General features: G+C 48.8%; 1 protein-coding gene across 1 annotated transcript in view; it reads left to right on the top strand.

Moving 5' to 3' along the window:
- Window positions 1–15276, top strand: part of LOC147031775 (uncharacterized) — a 96829-nt gene extending 81553 nt beyond the window's left edge. The window contains exons 12-13 of the mRNA XM_085867454.1: window positions 1201–1479; window positions 14973–15276. Coding sequence (XP_085723580.1) covers window positions 1201–1472 — 272 coding nt within the window. The 3' untranslated portion in view covers window positions 1473–1479; window positions 14973–15276. The remainder of the gene's footprint in view (window positions 1–1200; window positions 1480–14972) is intronic.
- Window positions 15277–17679: the final 2403 nt, after the last annotated feature.

Raw genomic sequence — 17679 nt, 5'->3', positions numbered from 1 at the left:
GGCATGATAAACTGACACCCTCTCTGTTTTTTACGACTACTACGCCGCTAACTGACTTTCTTCTTTACACCTCTAATCTATCTATCTCATCCATGAGCCAAATCTGAATAAGGACCTCAGAAAATAGTTAATTACACCGTCTCCCCACCCCAGGCGTGGCAAAGGTTTGATACCACCAGGATGTCAGGAAGCCCTTCAGGAATTCATATCGAAAGAATTCCCGGTCATTCGAGTGGAACTAAACTTTTGGAAGTCATTTTTACATGACCCTCCTTGGTCAATCTGTTATCCTAAAACATAACTCAAAACTTTCAAAAAAAAACAAACCCTAAAACAATTAATTTCAGATTTCTTAAGCACTTGTCAAAAAATATTGAAAATCATTTCAACAAATAATAATTACAAAGTAATCAAGCAAAAGAGCAATCAGAGATTGCAGACCCTCGCCAGGACTTGCTTGGTGTGGTGTCCGTTTAGTTTTGTGTTATATATTTTGTGTGGTGTTTATGTACTGGTGTGTTACGTAATTAATAATCGACAGAATTAGAACTGCTACTTCATAACTGATGGCAGTGATGACCGGGTACAAAGACGTCCCGCTTTGATGCAACGCCGCTTTGATCGGACACTTGACCCTGACCCATGACGTTTATTCTTATTCAATTCTTATTCAGAATGGGATTAAAATAAGTTCAATTTAAATGAAAAGGAAGACCAAATAGGTACAGTCCTGCATTGGAGTCATCAGAAGGAACCCAAAGAAGTAAATTGCAAAGATGAAGTCATCAGGAGGAACCTGGAAAGGAATCGCATTTCAGCTGCTACTCCTCTACCCTCAAACCCATCCAGGCACAGCCAAGTGAGCCAAATTAAAAAAAAAAAAAAGTGCAAAAAGAACCCTGATCAAAAATATTAAATAATGTTGGCTGCCAGAACATGCGTCTAATCACGTTGAAATTTAAAATATTTATTCCGCATCAATACGACATCATAATTGTGAAGTTTCATGTCGGTTGATTAAGCAGTTGAAGAGAAAAAAAATTTTAAAACATTTTTCGCTCAATCCAATGGTTGTCAGATCATGTGACTTCTCAATTATTCTTGAATACCTTGGTATCCCCAAAGATTGGGGAACATTTGTTTGAAGTTTCCTCTCAATCTTCCCCCCCCTCCGCCCCGCCCTCCCCCCGTGCCCCCCAGCCGCCGCGACTCCCGTCCCTCGCCGCCCATTCTGCCATGTTCTGGTGACTGGATGGGGGTCGCGTCGGTCTGGCACGCGCATTCGGGACATCCTCGGCGACATGCGGTTGGTGCTGTTAACGTGCTTGGCCTGTCCCCACACCACGTGGTCCGAGTGGCCTGGGCCGTGCAGTGCGCTTCTGTTTGGTGGCGAATTGTATCGATGCGGAGGTGCGAGTAGGCACGGGATGATTTTTCCCGTGTGCGGGAGATGTTGGTGGTCGAGGTGGTGAGTTTTTGGTGAGTGGAGGTTGAGAAAGGTGAGACGCCGTTGTAAATTGGCGCGCAGATTTGAATGAAAGGGCACGCCATGCGTGTGCCGGGCAGCGAGTTTGTTGTTGTGGTGATTCTCTCAAAGGTGGCTGCTTGAGTGCTGTGCTTGCTTTGATTTGTACCATGGATAAAAGAAAAGGGTTGAAATGGAAATCAGAATAGAAGATAGAGATATAGTTATTAGATCTAGCTATTAGACCCACACAACGCACTTCGTCCCGTTAACCCACGAGACCTGAAGGGAAGATCTGACTGCACGAAGAATAACGAAATAACTGCCTGGGGATCACTGTATGTTGGGTGCCATTGCCTTAGAGGCATGCGGTTTTGCAGAACTGCAACAATATTATTTGCACTTTTTCGAAGTTGTTGGAAATAATTTGATTTCAAGCAGGTGCTTCTCCTTTACTGTGGAATTGAACTCACCTGTGGTGAGTTGCAGGTGCCTGCAATATATAAATCACTCATTCAACCAGTTTGAACAGTGAAAAGGAGTCATTCTGCTGTTTTGTGTCACTGTGTGTACCACAATGAGCATGGAGAAAAGAAAGAAAACCAGAGAATTGTCTGAGGAGGTCAGACACAAGATTGTAGCCAAGCATGGACAATCTCAAGGGGACAAGTCCATCTCCAGAGACATTGATGTTCCTGTGTCCACCGTACGCAACGTTATCAGGAAGATTAAGGTCCATGGCACTGTCGCCAACCTCCCTGGACGTGGCCGCAAGAGAAAACTTGATCAAAAATTGCAGCGAAGGATTGTTTGAATGGTAGAGAAAGCACCTCAATCAACTGCCAAACAGATTCAAACTGATCTTCAGATACAAGGTACGACAGTTTCAACTCGCACCATCCGTCGCCAACTCAATGACAGGGGGTGCTATGGTAGGAGACCCAGGAGGACCCCACTGCTGAGAGAGAGAGAGAGAGAGAGAGAGAGAGAGAGAGAGAGAGAGAGAGAGAGAGAGAGAGAGAGAGAGAGAGAGAGAGAGAGAGAGAGAGAGAGAGAGAGAGAGAGAGAGACACAGAGACACAGAGACACAGAGACACAGAGACACAGAGACACAGAGACAAGAAAGCCCGACTGGAATTTGCCAAAACATGCATGAACAAGCCAAAATCCTTCTGGGAGAATGTCCTGTGGACGGATGAGACCAAATTAGAGCTTCTTGGAAAGCACATCATCCCTAAGTTTGCGGAAAACAAAATGAAGTCTTCAAAGAAAAGAACACCTTCCCTACAGCCAAACATGGAGGAGGTTCAGTGATGTTTTGGGGTTGCTGTGCTGCTTCTTGCACTGGGTGCCTTGAATGTGTGCATGGCATCATGAAATCAGGAGATTACCAAGGAATTTTGGAGCGCAATGTTCAAGGTCATGGGAAAAGTCATATAAATCACTCATTCAACCAGTTTGAACAGTGAAAAGGAGTCATTCTGCTGTTTTGTGTCACTGTGTGTACCGCAATGAGCATGGAGAAAAGAAAGAAAACCAGAAAATTGTCTGAGGAGGTCAGACACAAGATTCTCCGTCTTGTGAGAAAAGAGAAAGCTGGGTCTCCATCGAAGGTCATTGGTCTTGCAACAGGACAATGACACCAAACATTTCAAAAAGCACCCACGAATGGTTCAAGACAAAACGCTGTACTGTTCTGAATTGGCCAGCAAGGAGTCCAGATCTAAATCCCATTGAACACCTGTGGGGAGATCTGAAAACAGCAGTTGGCCAAAGGCACCCTTCAAATCTGGAAGAACTGGAGCAGTTTGCACTGTAAGAAGAGTGGGCCAAACTACCATTATAGTGATGTAGGAAGCTCATTCATGGCTATAGGAAGTGCTTTACTGCAGTTATTTGGTCCAAAGACTGTGCTACCAAACATTAAGTCGAGGGTGTCAATGATTTTGTCTATGCCATTTCTTTGTATTCTCTGATTTAAAAGCATATATTAAGTTCTGAATCAAAAACCAAGGTTGCATAATATTAACAGTGAAATAAGGAATTGTGGAGACCAAGTACTTTTGTCAATTTCAACTTATTTTTAGAGAAAATTGTGAGTTATTTGAAAAAGTGCAAGGGTGCCAATATTTTTGGCCACGACAGTATGAAGTAATTACAGGAGACTCCTCTACATGTGATGCCCTGTACCTAGTTCTTTCAAAGTTAGGCACCAAGAGTTAGAAATAAATACAGATCTAAAAATACATGAAAGTAGTTATTATGTCTGTTTTTTAAGGGAAAAACATGCAAAACAACATTAAAACAAGTAGAGTTACATTCAAAGAACATCACCCCCATGCGAGATAAATAAATAACAAATACTCCAGCGCGCGACATTACCGGGGAACCAGGTGATGCCACCATGCAGCTCATGGAGACGGAATTGCTCGGGAGCAGTGGACAATTTGACACTTCACTTTTTTATTTATTTATTTTTAATCGAGGCTCGTATGAGACTTAATATAATATTATATATATATCTCGTATAAAATGACCGTTTTTACAGCCATTTTTCCCTGCTGTGCAGGGGTTTGGCTTTTTCTTGAGGCAATGTTTTATGGCCGGATGCCCTTCCTGACGCCAACCCTGGTCGCCTCTTACGACACACAGGGATATGGTACACCTATTTTAACCGGGGTATACACCGGCCCAGTACACTGGTACTCATTTTGCCGACCTCAGAAGGATGACAGGCTGAGTCAACCCCCTGGTGTTAATTCAGCAGCCAACGGGGCTTGAACTCAGGACCCTGGGATCCCAAGCCACCACCCTAACCACTAAGCCAACATCAGGCTTTATATATATCTCGTATGAGAAAAAAAAATATAGATATATATGTAGCCTGCGAAAGTTTTAAAACAAGCAATTTTGATCCGTATACCTATGTAGTTGTTGAGAGTGCATTCCGATTGTCTGACAACAAAACAGATTTCAAATATCTTTTTCACATGGTTAACTATATGTAGGCTACTCGAGATTTGGGATACCAAACAATTGATGATATATGTTGTTGCGGGCCGGGGGTCGGGTGAGAAGACCGCCAGGAGGGGAAGCTATCTCCGGTTCCCACCAGACTCCCCGGAATGGTAGGCCATCGCACACGGATAATTCCATGATGCAGTGGGTCGCTAACCGGCTGTGAATGCCAATAACTCAACCGCGTGACCTAGGGTCCTCCCGTCTATGGGTTAACCGGATTACCTAATTAATCACATGATTTAATTACCGGGGAACACACCCTCGGGACACCTTGTCAGAACTGTATCACTTTACCGGATCAAAAGCAGCCGAGCGACACTGCCAAGGACGTACCGGCTAAAAGGAACGGATCGTTGGGAATAAAGCCCCGACTAAGCTAGGATTCAGACCATGCTGGATCAATGAAGGAACAGACAAAAACGAGGTGGGAACATTTCTCATAATAATTTATATACAAGCTGGCGAGGAAAGTTATGTGATACAGCGAAGGTTGTTTTATTCGTGTGTGTAATGCAGGGATAGAAAGAAGCGTGAGTTGCGACAATGTACAAGCAATTTACAAAAGCAGACACAGAGCAGACTTAACCCGAAATAATAATAATCTTCTGCAATCTTAACTTACGTAAACAGGTGCCAAGACCAACATACACAAAATCCGATGAAGAGGAGTTAATGGAGATAAAAGGGAGGAGAGGAGATGAGGCTAATGGTCTCTGAATACTTTGCACGATTGCCTGATCGTGCCACCAATACGTTTTGGGGGGATGCTCCGCTGGGCGATACCTCCCTGATAGATGGCGTGCCATTTCTTGCTTTGTGACACTTCATGCAGCTAGCGTCAGCCCAGAGAACAAGATGCAACCGTCGGGTGTGAAGGGAGGGACTTGGGTGGAGAAGGCGGAGTCGGGGGCGGAATGGGTGGAGAAGGCAGGGTCGACGGCGAGTGGGCGGAGTGATAGACGGGACCAGGTGGGTGGGTGGGGTCAGCGACGTGTGGGCAAAGAAGGGCGGAGTAGTGGAGGTAGATTTGCAGGCGATGACGACGGGTGAAGAAGGCGGAGTCGCAGGTGAATGGGAGGAGAAGGCGAGTTGGAGATCCAGCGCGCGAGAGAGAGACAGAGAACAGCTTCGCTATCCGCCTTTTATAAACCCCACGGTGTGGGGTGGGGGTCATCCGGAAGCGATGTGTCGTCACCCGAATTGGGCACTCTGGTTGGCCCCGGCCCCCGTGCTGCAGGGCCGCGATGGTCAGAAGCGGCTCCACTCCACTTCCGGCAAGATGACCCCAAGCTGTGGAATCGTCTCGCTACGACCTCACAACATATGAATTGCCCCACCCCAAACTCCGCGACATGAATTGCCTTGCACGAACTCCCGGGCCATGCCCCAACGACGGCCGAGGGCGGCATCAGTCCCGCATGCCCGCCCGGGCACCCCCGGCTAGCGCTGGTCAATGTGCCTGTCCGTGATGCGCCACGCTGCCCGAGCTGTACAGCTTGCCCCTGCCTGATCGTGGCCTCACCGGCCAGAGAGGTGAGAAGGGGTCCCCGTCAACGGGAAACACCCGCAGCCACCAGCGAGGATCGAAGGTAAGATGGGGTAAACCCATGCACAGAGCAGAACAAGATGTGTGCCATCTATGCCCTGCTCTGTACGATAATAAGGTGTCACGAGCTGAGCACGGGTCTACCTTCGAGCACGTTCCGTACAGTGCGCGCGGATCCGCCATGAAGCACGTGGCCAGCGTGCGTATTCGCCCGATTCTGTTATCGTGTGCACGGGGCCAACTCCGATCTGTGTCGGGCATTGAGGGGAACGATTGGATATAATAATTGGAGGTTTGGAATGAAAAAGGACATAGATATGTGTCAGATGGAGAAATGGAGGGAAAAGAGGATGCCGATATAATTAGTCCAGAAATGGGTTGAAAAGTACGCGCCGCCCGTATCTTGCACAAGATGGCGTGGTTGTCGTTTTACTATTATCGGCCTCCGACGATGTAGTTATTGGCACCAAGCTGCCAGCCACGCTCTCGTCGATATTGGGTCATTTACTTCTGTGTTGTGAAAAACAACATCCGTGCAGCCTCTTTAAGAGATATTCATTCGTATGCCTTTTCAACGCAACCAGCAATCTCATCCCAGATCATTGGAAACGTCCGACAATTATCTCGAGCTTGTGACAGAGGTTCCTTCAAGGGTATCACTGTATCCTCGCAGCTGTGCTGTTGTTGTGGCTTTGTATTCCCCTCCCCCGGCCATGGCATGTGCTGCACGTGCTGTCCTCCTCGAGGACCCAAATTCGGATTTACCTCAGGGATAAGCAGAAAAGAAGAGTAGAAATGAAGTTCGAGTGGTGTAAACAGACCAAGCTATGAGATCCCCGCAACGCACGTCCCATTGTCCCGCTGGACAAAAAGGAAGGGACTATCGAAACGTATATTAATGGAATAACTGTCTGGGGACCACTATATGTTGGATGCCAATGCCTTGGAGGCATGCGGTTCTTAGAACCGCATCTTCTGGCCCTTGATGGAAAAATATTCAATATTGTTTCCCCCAAATCATTACAATAATGTTTGTTTCCATTGACATGTTGCAGCTTGATAAATGAAATGTTTTGTCTCTAAACATGTGCTTAATTGTGGTACTCCAATAAATGTACGTTAGATCCCGGGCAATGCCAGGTACCTCTGTGGGAGGGGGAAGGGAAAGGGTGGAGGTGGGAGGGGGAAGGGAAAGGGTGGAGGTGGGAGGAGGGAGGGAAATTGGTGGGATGGGAGTTTGGAAGAAGGGGTGGGAGGAGGGAGGGAAGGGGTAAAGTGTGAGGAGGGAGGGGAAGGTGGGAGGGGATAAAGTGGGAGGAGGGAGGTGGAAGGGGTAAAGTGTGAGGATGGAGGGGTAGGGGTGCGGTGGGAGGAGGGAGGGGAAGGGGTGAGGTAGAAGGAGGGAGGGGAAGGCGTGACGTGGGAGGAGGGAGGGGAGGGGTGAGGTGGGAGGAGGGAGGGGTGAGGTGGGATGAGGGAGGAGAAGGGGTGACGTGGGAGGAGGGAGGGGAAGGGGTGACGTGGGAGGATGGAGGGAAGGTGTGACGTGGGAGGAGGGAGGGGAAGGGGTGACGTGGGAGGATGGAGGGGAAGGTGTGACGTGGGAGGAGGGAGGGGAAGGGGTGACGTGGGAGGAGGGAGGGAGGGGTGAGGTGGGAGGAGGGAGGGGTGAGGTGGGATGAGGGAGGAGAAGGGGTGACGTGGGAGGAGGGAGGGGAAGGGGTGACGTGGGAGGAGGGAGGGGTGAGGTGGGAGGAGGGAGGAGAAGGGGTGACGTGGGAGGAGGGAGGGGAAGGGGTGACGTGGGAGGATGGAGGGGAAGGTGTGACGTGGGAGGAGGGAGGGGTGAGGTGGGAGGAGGGAGGGGGTGAGGTGGGAGGAGGGAGGGGGAGGGGTGAGGTGGGAGGAGGGAGGGGAATGGGTGAGGTAGGAGGAGGGAGGGAAGGTGTGAGGAGGGAGGGAAGTGGGAGGAGGGAGGGGAAGGAGTGAGGTGGGAGGAGGGAGGGGAAGGGGCGAGGTGGGAGGAGGGAGGGGAAGGAGTGAGGTGGGAGGAGGGAGGGGAAGGGGCGAGGTGGGAGGAGGGAGGGGAAGGGGCGAGGTGGGAAGATGGAGGGGAAAGGGTGAGGTGGGAGGATGGAGGTGAAGGGGTGAGGTGGGAAGGGAAGGGGGTGAAGTGGGAGAAGGGTGGAGGAGGGAGGGGAAGGGGTGAGGATGGAGGGGAAGGGTGAGGAGGGAGGGGAAGGAGTGAGGTGGGAGGAGGGAGGGTGAGGTGGGAGGAGGAAGGGGAGGGGAAGGGGTGAGGTGGGAGGAGTGAGAGAAGGGTGCGGTGGGAGGAGGGAGGGGAAGGGGTGAGGTGAGAGGAGGGAGGGGAAGGGGTGAAGTGGGAGGAGGGAGGGGAAGGGGTGACGTGGGAGGAGGGAGAGGAAGGGGTGAGGAGGGAGGAGGGAGGGGAAGGGGTGAGGTGGGAGGAGGTAGGGGAAGGGTGCGGTGGGAGGAGGAAGGGGTGATGTGGGAGGAGGGAGGGGAAGGGGTGAGGTGAGAGGAGGGAGGGGAAGGGGTGACGTTGAAGGAGGGAGGGGAAGGGGTGAGGATGGAGGGGAAGGGGTGAGGAGGGAGGAGAAGGGGTGAGGAGGGAGGGGAAGGAGTTAGGTGGGAGGAGGGAGGGGAAGGTTGGAGGAGGGAGGGTGAGGTGGGAGGAGGGAGGGTAAGGGGTGGGGGTGTGGGAGTCCAGAGGGAGGGGAAGGAGTCGGAGGAAGGACTGTAAGATAACTGTTTCTTTAAATTCAAGACTGAAGCAGCATCGCGGGTCCCGCGAGATCACACGTGCTCCAAATCGAGCCACAGGAATTGCTTTTCGTTACATCTCCTGTCCTTCAGAATGAAAATAAATAAATGAAAATAAACTTAAAGATTGGATTTCACTAACAATCAACAAATTAACAATTTATTCGAACACACAAAGCAGTAATAATAACAACAATAACAATAAACCCACACATAGCAACCCTAACCCACACACAAAATCAAAGCAAATCAAAGATTCAGTTTGTCCGGCCATTTTACAACATGGCCTGAGCGAGTCGTAGAAGTAACAGGTTTGTGGAGCTGTTCATCCAACACAGCAGTGGGGGGGGGGGGGGTGAGGGCAAAGAAGAAACATTGCAGTGATCACCATTGCTGGTACATGAAGGGAAGGAAATATCAGTGTTCATCATCATCCGAGTTTCCCATCTCCGGTTTGTTCACATAGCCAGTGTGGTTGGCCAGCTCGTTTGAAGATCAGAGATGTTGGCAATTCCTGCCGAACAAACGGTTTCCTGCTTGTAGCACGTAGGACCTAGGGGACTCTTGTCTTTGTACGATTTCACCAGGGACCTATTTTCTAGTGCGAGGAAGTGGTTCCATACGGACTTGATGACCCTGAAAAGGTGGCCACTCTCGTACTACTCGATCATGATAGAACTTTTGCTTGGTCTTTTCCATGTCAAAATGTCGTTTGACCTCATGAAAGCCATCTGGTTTTGGGAAAAGCTGCGCTTTGCAGGAAGCTTGTTACGTGGTCTTCTACCCATCAACGGCCGTGCAGGGGACAAGTGTAGTCCTTCTCGGGGAGTGGTGCGGTAGTCTAACAAAGTCAGATGTTTGTCCTCCGCTTTCTTCCACAGTTTGCACTGCTTTTTCAGCTTCACCGTTAGCATGAGCAAATCGAAGGCTGGAAGTAGTTTGGTTAATGCCGTCATCAAAACAACAACTTGAACTCTTTGGACACTAACAAGGATGTATTGTCGCTCATAAGACCCTCAGGTATACCATGTGTACTAAAGATGGATTTTGGAGCATCAATCATTGTGCGGCATCTCATTTCCTTGAGCTCACTCACATACCTCGCCAAATTTCGAATAATAATCGACAACCAAAATGTATTGTTTTGACTCAAACTCGAATCTAGGTCCACAGCGATCTGGTTGAATGGTAAATCTGGAATCTGTGTCAATATGAGCGGTTCCGGAGGAAGCTTATTTTGGTAATCTGCTCATGTGGTGAAGTTTTTCACTGCCTCTTCGATCTGTTGGTTCATTGTTGACCAACAGGGCACTTCGCGAGCACGCTGTTTGCACTTTACAGCACCAAGGTGAGAGCTGTGGATAATGGAGAGCATGTGCTGTCAGAGACTAGGTGGCACTACGATACACATAGCTTTATAGATAATTCCATTAGAGACACCTAACTCACTCTTTGAATCCCAGTATGGTCTCAATGGAATGGGCACTTCATTTTGATGGATGGCACTTCATTGCCATCCAGTGTGAATCACGTCCAACAGAAGTTGTAACTTGTCGAGTCTGTTCCTGCAGCTGGACATACTCCTCCTTGGTGATGGAGATGAAGTCTAGCATGGAAACCTGCTCCAGATTGACTTCTTGTCCTGACAACTGGTGAGTATGATGAGCTCGAGATAGTGTACCTGGTAGCTGCATGTCTTTGCGACTTTTATACACTACCTCGAGATCGCACCACTGCAGATGTAACAGCACCCTCTGTCGGCGCGTGGGAGCAGACAGAAGAGGTTTTTTTGAAAATCTCTTGAAGTGGCTTGTGATCCATAAATAGTCACTGTCTTGCCAAATATGTAGCAGTGGAATTTCATGCAGGCGTGGAGGATAAAAAGCATTTCTTTTTCAATCTGAGCAAACCATTGTTCCACCTCCGAGAGGGATCACGAAGTGTATGCAACCGACTTCCCCTCCTGCATTAAGACACCAAGACCGCTTTTTCTTGCATCCGCATGGATCTTTACTGGTGCCTTCACATCATAGTATCTCAGTACAGGCTGCTGACAGCAGAGATCCAATAGTTTATGGAAAGCTTGGTCCTATGCAGATTGCCAGTCAAAATACAATCAGCTCTCAGTGAAGCTCGAAGTGGTGCATTAACTTCACTCAGTTGGGGAATAAATTTAGCCAGGTAAGCAACAAATCCAGGTAAGTAAGCGATGAGGTAAGGAAACGCCGCACGTTCTCTTTATTCCGTGGAATAGTCATATTACGGAGGGCTTCAATTCTTGAGGGGTCCGGCGTGAATCCATCTGCAATAAGTAGACGAGTCCGTCTCCAAGGCCATCTCCACTCATGGCTCGCAGACTTCCTCTCCTGTCGCAGTCAACGTGTGGCCCTAAATGGAGTTCTTTCATCCCCTCTTCCTGTCCAGGCTGGAGTTCCTCAAGGCATTGTTCTGGGCCCTGTTCTTTTTCTGGTTTTCATCAATGATCTCTCCGACTCTCTCGAAAATGCTCCCACTCTCTTTGCTGATGACTCCACCCTCTGCTGTACCATCTGTTATCCCTCAGACCGGAAAGCAGCAGCTTCTTCACTCACTGCAGATCTGGGTAAAATCACAAACTGGTTGAACACATGGAACATGTCTTTCAATCCAGACAAATCTCACACTCTCACTATGTCTCTCCAAAAGGACCGTTTGGAACCCCCCCCCCCCAATCCACTTTCTCAACAATCATCTTAAAGAAGTCCTTTTTTCAAGCTTCTGGGTCTCACTATCTGCCATGATCTTTCCTGGGAAAGCCACATTTCAAACCTGGCCTCCAAAGCCAGTCACCGGCTGGGAATCCAACGTCGTGCAAAGTCCTTCCCTGGCCCACCTGAGCTGCTGACCACATATAAAGCTTTCGGCCAGAGCCTGATGGAGTACTGCTCTCCCCTCTGGGCTGGTTCTCCTGCCTCCCACCTTTCTTGGCTTCACGCTGTGGAAACCAAGGCATTTCGGATCATTGGCATCTCCCGCGATGAGGTTGAGTCTGTGGATCTCTCACTCTCTCACCGCAGGCAGGTCGGTGGTCTTTCTGTCTTCTCCCATCTCCTCTCCGGTCTCCCCCCCCCCCTCTTCCTGCTGTGTCTGCGATTTGTCTCCACCATATTTCCACAGGGGACTCAAGGTCCACCAACAACCCCCTTCTGGTAAAACTATCAAAATCACAAATCACTGCTTACCTCCACTCTTTCATTCCTCTTTTTTTTCCCGCCTTTGGAATAAATTCCCTCACTCTGTTCAATCCCATTCTTCCCTCCAGGCCTTCAAAACAACTGTTCACCACCACTTCTTATCATCCCCCATCCAAACCCTCGATCTTTTCTACCCCCGTTAATCCACCCCAAACCCACCTCCTTCAAATTCCCTGCTTTCCTTCCTGAAAGTCCCTGTAATGTCCATCTTGTATACCCCATGTTCCCCGCCCCATCCCTCTCCCTTCCACAGATCTCCTGTCTCTGTTCCCCACCGTTTTGTCCTTTTCACTCCCGCCCCTCTTATCTCATGCCCCCCTTGATGTGCGTTGTGTGTTACCTCTCATACGAGCCTCGACAAGGTATACAAAAAAAAAAAAAGTAGATGCCCAACATACTGAACCTCCTTTTGGTGAACCTTGCATTTTTGCATGTTCAATTTAAGGTTGTAGGATGTAGCCTTCTCCGTGACTTGCTTTAAAATGCTGTCATGATGATTTCAATCTTGTTCTGCAATGAAGATATCGTCCATGATCGCTGTGGCTCCAATAATGCCATCCAACATTTGATCCTGATACGCTGAAATATTTCTGGGGCACATTTCAATCCAAATAGTTGCCTCAGCCAACGGAAACGACCCATCGGTGTATTGAAGGTCATCAGTTTTGATGACTCCTCATCCAGGAGAATCTGTAGAAACCCACTCTTTGTATCCAACACTGAGAATAATTTGGCTTTTTGTGTGTTGGAGACCACCTCTTCAACCGTCTTCATGGGTTAATGCTCACGTTTAATAGCCTTGTTGAGATCTTTAGGATCCAAACATATTCTTCACTTGCCATTGCGAACTGCAGCGACCATTGAGCTGACCCACTCAGTTGGCTCCTCCACCAGAGTTATGAAACCGTTATTGACCATCTTGTTCAATTCCTCGATGATCCTCGGCATTAGCGCAGTGGGTCACTGACGTGCAGCATGGACAACCCCATTGGCTGCTGGGTGTATTTTGATTCGGTAGACCCCTGGTAGGGTACCTGAAGTAACGATGATATCGGGAAAATCTCGTAGCTCTGGGGGGAATCGATTCATTATCCGTTGACTGAACCCCTGCCAGGGAACTCAGTCGAGCAATGAGGCCAAGTTGCTCAGCGGTCTCCCCTGATATTACATTCTGATCCAGAATCAGAATCATGACCAACTCGCATGAAGCTATTATATCGACCTCCCCTCAAGTTCCAGGGTAAGATCCGTGGAAGCAATTGGCCAAATGATGTGGTTGGAGTAAGTCCTCGGGGTTCTCTTAGACTTGTGAAGTTCAGTGTAAACTAGTAGTCTTTGAAAATCCCTGAGTGTAAGTATATTGCACCTTGCCTCTGTATCAATACAGAAGGTAATGTTCGCAATGCCACTGACTCTGACAGTCTGGGACCATTTGTCATCTGCCAGAGTGCCAATGATGTCAACCTTGTATATTCAAAGAACTTCCGAATTGCCTTCAATTAAGTTGTTCCTTGTTTTCTCCAGCATCCACGAGGAGTGTTTTGCCCAGTCGCTGTCGCCTGCGGCAGACCAACATCTAATGGTTCGGGTGTTTGCAATAGGAACAGGCGGAGCCCACTACAGGACATTTCCTTTGGTTCCACAAATGCCGCTCATCCTTGCCACATCTACCGCATGCTTTAACTGCTTGCAGCTGCGATGACGAGGCACGAGGCTTGGGATGCGATTTGGTCTGAGCTGTGGTAGCCGACACCTCGTTTGTAGTCATCTTCATTCCGCACGATGCGGATTTGCTTGCGAGACAACTCAAACAACTGTTGTCCAATCTCCAGAGCCTTTGCTAGTGACCGTCCTTCACCTTGATCCAGTAACCTTTCCTGCACCCTGGATTCAAAAATGCCATCTATTAGAATGTCCTTGGGATTGGCATACTCACAGTCCATGAGAATAATCCTCAGGTCCTTTACAAAGTTATCAAAGGTCTCCTCACTCTTTTGTTTCCGCTGCTTGAGCCGGTGCCGGGCGATCCGCTTGTTCTTTCTCGGTCGCATATACGTTTCGAAATGATCGAGTACCTTGTAGGGATCATCTTTCTCAGTCGCCTCCCATGCGAACGTTTTATAAACCTCACGGCCATGAGCACCAATCTACGTGCCCAGCTACCCGGCGTTTTGCTTTGGGTTGAGCTCCGATAGCGGGCCCACGAACACGAATTGAACGTGGTGTCAAAACCGAGTGAATTCTCCAAATAAATCCACTGCATCCCAATCCATAGTCGGGTATTCAAAGTTCGGAAACGCCATACCGTACTTATGGATGGTCGTTTGTTAAAAAGCAGCAGGTCCAGTTAACTTCTGACACCAAGTGAGAGAACTATTTTTGTCTTTATTCGAGGCCGAAGCAACATCGCGGGTCTCGTGAGATCATGCGTGCTCCAGATCGAGCTGCAGGAACTGCTTTACATTACAGGGACCCAGCGTTGCCCCGGAGTCCGGTCCAGTCATGGTGTCAGAGCGGAGGGTTGAAAGAACCTTCTGAGGTGCAAACGACACAGAGTCCAGGAGCATTTAGGTATGACAGGGAAGAGAGAGGGATTGGGGACACAATATTTTGAAGCACACACAGAATTGAGGCATTCAGCCTTCTCACCAGTGGAATTGGCTGTGATGCCATTTGAAGTGAGGGTATACACCAGAGAGACAGACTTAAGCCCCCCCCACCAGGTTTTAGAGGAGGGAGACAAGTTTGAAAGCTCATTCGTTTGAGTATCAAATAACGTTTAAGTATCGTCAGTGTTGCTCTTTTTATTGCAAAGGAATCCAAATTGTACTACTGCAGATTACCAAGAATGCCATTCTCATTTTGATGTCATCACACCATGTCGTTGCAGCACATGCCTCAGCCACTCTTTTTTTTTTCCCAGGTTCGAGCAATGATTCCAGTGTGAGCAACATCATTGTGAGTTCACACATCATGTGCAACGTCTTCATAAGTATTTTAGGCATAATTTGCTCAATTGCTTTTACAAAAACATGCCTTGTAAAATCTTGTGCAGTATGACGCCGCACATGTTTCGCAACAATTTGCTTTACGTCGCACTCTACTGAATTTCCATTATTCATAATACTGTAAGAGCCATTGAGCATAATATGAAACGAGAGCGCGCAATGTATACAACCAATGTCAAAAGTCGAACAATAAAGTCTCGAGGTATCTTGCCATTGTGTCCACGAACGATTGTTTCCAGTCTTTTTTATTACAGCGTGGCGACATCGCGCTGTTATATAATTGGCTGTTTTGTCCTGTGTCTTCTGTCGCACTTATTGTTGGGTGTGATGTGGGCGGAGATTGCCGGGTGGATTGTGTGTGGAGATTGTGGGGTGGATTGTGGGCGGAGCTTGCCGGGTGGATTGTGGGCGGAGCTTGCCGGGTGGATTGTGGGCGGAGCTTGCCGGGTGGATTGTGGGCGGAGCTTGCCGGGTGGCTTGTGGGCGGAGATTGTCGGGTGAATTGTGGACGGATTGGCATTCATGGTTGTCGGGTGGATTGTGGGCGGAGATTGCCGGGTGGATTGTGGGCGGAGCTTGCCGGGTGGCTTGTGGGCGGAGATTGTCGGGTGAATTGTGGACGGATTGGCATTCATGGTTGTCGGGTGGATTGTGGGCGGAGATTGCCGGGTGGATTGTGGGCGGAGCTTGCCGGGTGGCTTGTGGGCGGAGATTGTCGGGTGAATTGTGGACGGATTGGCATTCATGGTTGTCAGGTGGATTGTGGGCGGAGATTGCCGGGTGGATTGTTGGCGGAGCTTGCCGGGTGGCTTGTGGGCGGAGATTGTCGGGTGAATTGTGGACGGATTGGCATTCATGGTTGTCGGGTGGATTGTGGGCGGAGATTGTCGGGTGAATTGTGGACGGATTGGCATTCATGGTTGTCGGGTGGATTGTGGGCGGAGATTGTCGGGTGAATTGTGGACGGATTGGCATTCATGGTTGTCGGGTGAATTGTGGGCGGAGATTGCCGGGTGAATTGTGGGCGGAGCTTGCCGGGTGGATTGTGGGCGGAGCTTGCCGGGTGAATTGTGGGCGGAGATTGCCGGGTGAATTGTGGACGGATTGGCATTCATGGTTGTCGGGTGGATTGTGGGCGGAGATTGTCGGGTGAATTGTGGACGGATTGGCATTCATGGTTGTCGGGTGGATTGTGGGCGGAGATTGCCGGGTGGATTGTGGGCGGAGCTTGCCGGGTGAATTGTGGGCGGAGATTGCCGGGTGAATTGTGGGCGGAGCTTGCCGGGTGAATTGTGGGCGGAGCTTGTCGGGTGGATTGTGGGCGGAGCTTGCCGGGTGAATTGTGGGCGGAGATTGCCGGGTGAATTGTGGGCGGGGTTAATGCGGAAGAGCGACGTTTTTTTGTGCTGAATCGTTTTCTGTCTGATGCTGGAAGTTGATTTTCTGAGCAGGAAGTGATAATCTTCCTGTTCCGTTCGTTGTTGACGCGCAGCGTTATAACTCTCGTTCTTCGTTATTACAGCGCGGCGACATCGCGCTGTTATATAATTGGCTATTCTGTCCTGTGTCTTGTCACACTTATGGCCGCGTACGTGCCTTTGATCTGAGGGCTATAAATAGAAATTTGTCCAACGTCACAACTCTTCCCATCATGCATGCTAATTCACCGTGTCTACATTTAAATTTTATAACTGCAAAATTGTTTCATCATTCATAACCTCGACTTTTACTGCCCCCAGGCGCGCGATATCGAAGTATTCGCTTCTTGTTTATTTATTACGTACGCAACCTGGGCGGAGCGAAATTGAGAATTAAAATTGTTTAATGGAGGAAAAGTGCAAGGTATAGACAATAGAGTATAGAAAAAAACAACAATAGACACAAACAAGCCTTCCATTGGAATGATTTTAAACTGGATAGTGTTGCCCGAAAGACTTCACCTTTGCGGACGTTTTTCCCTGAACACGCAAGTTCGAAAAAGTTTCTCGTTTTTCTTGGAAATACAGTAAATTCTGTTGAGGGAGGAAGGGAGGGCGTCTGGGTCGTGCAGACCTCTGGGTCGTGCAGACCTCTGGGTCGTGCAGACCTCTGGGTCGTGCAGACCTCTGGGTCGTGCAGACCTCTGGGTCGTGCAGACCTCTGGGTCGTGCAGACCTCTGGGTCGTGCAGACCTCTGGGTCGTGCAGACCTCTGGGTCCGCCGGTCCCTTTGCGCCACCTCCAGCGAACTCCGTCACGATGAATTCCCGAGTCGACATCGCCAATGAAGCCACGTGTGTATAAACACGAGGACCCGTCGATTATAGCAACAGACACCATTACAGGGACCGATGCTTGCTTTTCCTTTTAACTAAAAGTTAAATTTTTTTTTTTAAATATATATATATATATATATATATATATATATATATATATATATATATATATATATATATATATATATATATATAATAATAATATTCCATAACGAGGCATCACTACTCGGACTTCATTGCGTTTTCATTACATTGGCTCCACCTCCGTGCATATCATTAACAACAGGAGGGCGTGGCTTATTTAATACATATTCATGAGGGGGGCGGTCGTTTAAAGTATCGGGAGAAGAAGAAGAAAAAAAAAAAAA

This window comes from Eptatretus burgeri, chromosome 2 (genome assembly GCF_056783735.1).
Source record: "Eptatretus burgeri isolate ZD-2024b chromosome 2, Ebu_testis_v1, whole genome shotgun sequence".
Taxonomy (NCBI): Eukaryota; Metazoa; Chordata; class Myxini; order Myxiniformes; family Myxinidae; genus Eptatretus; species Eptatretus burgeri.
Note: the sequence above shows the minus strand (reverse complement) of the source record. Positions and strands in the feature narration are given on the sequence as shown.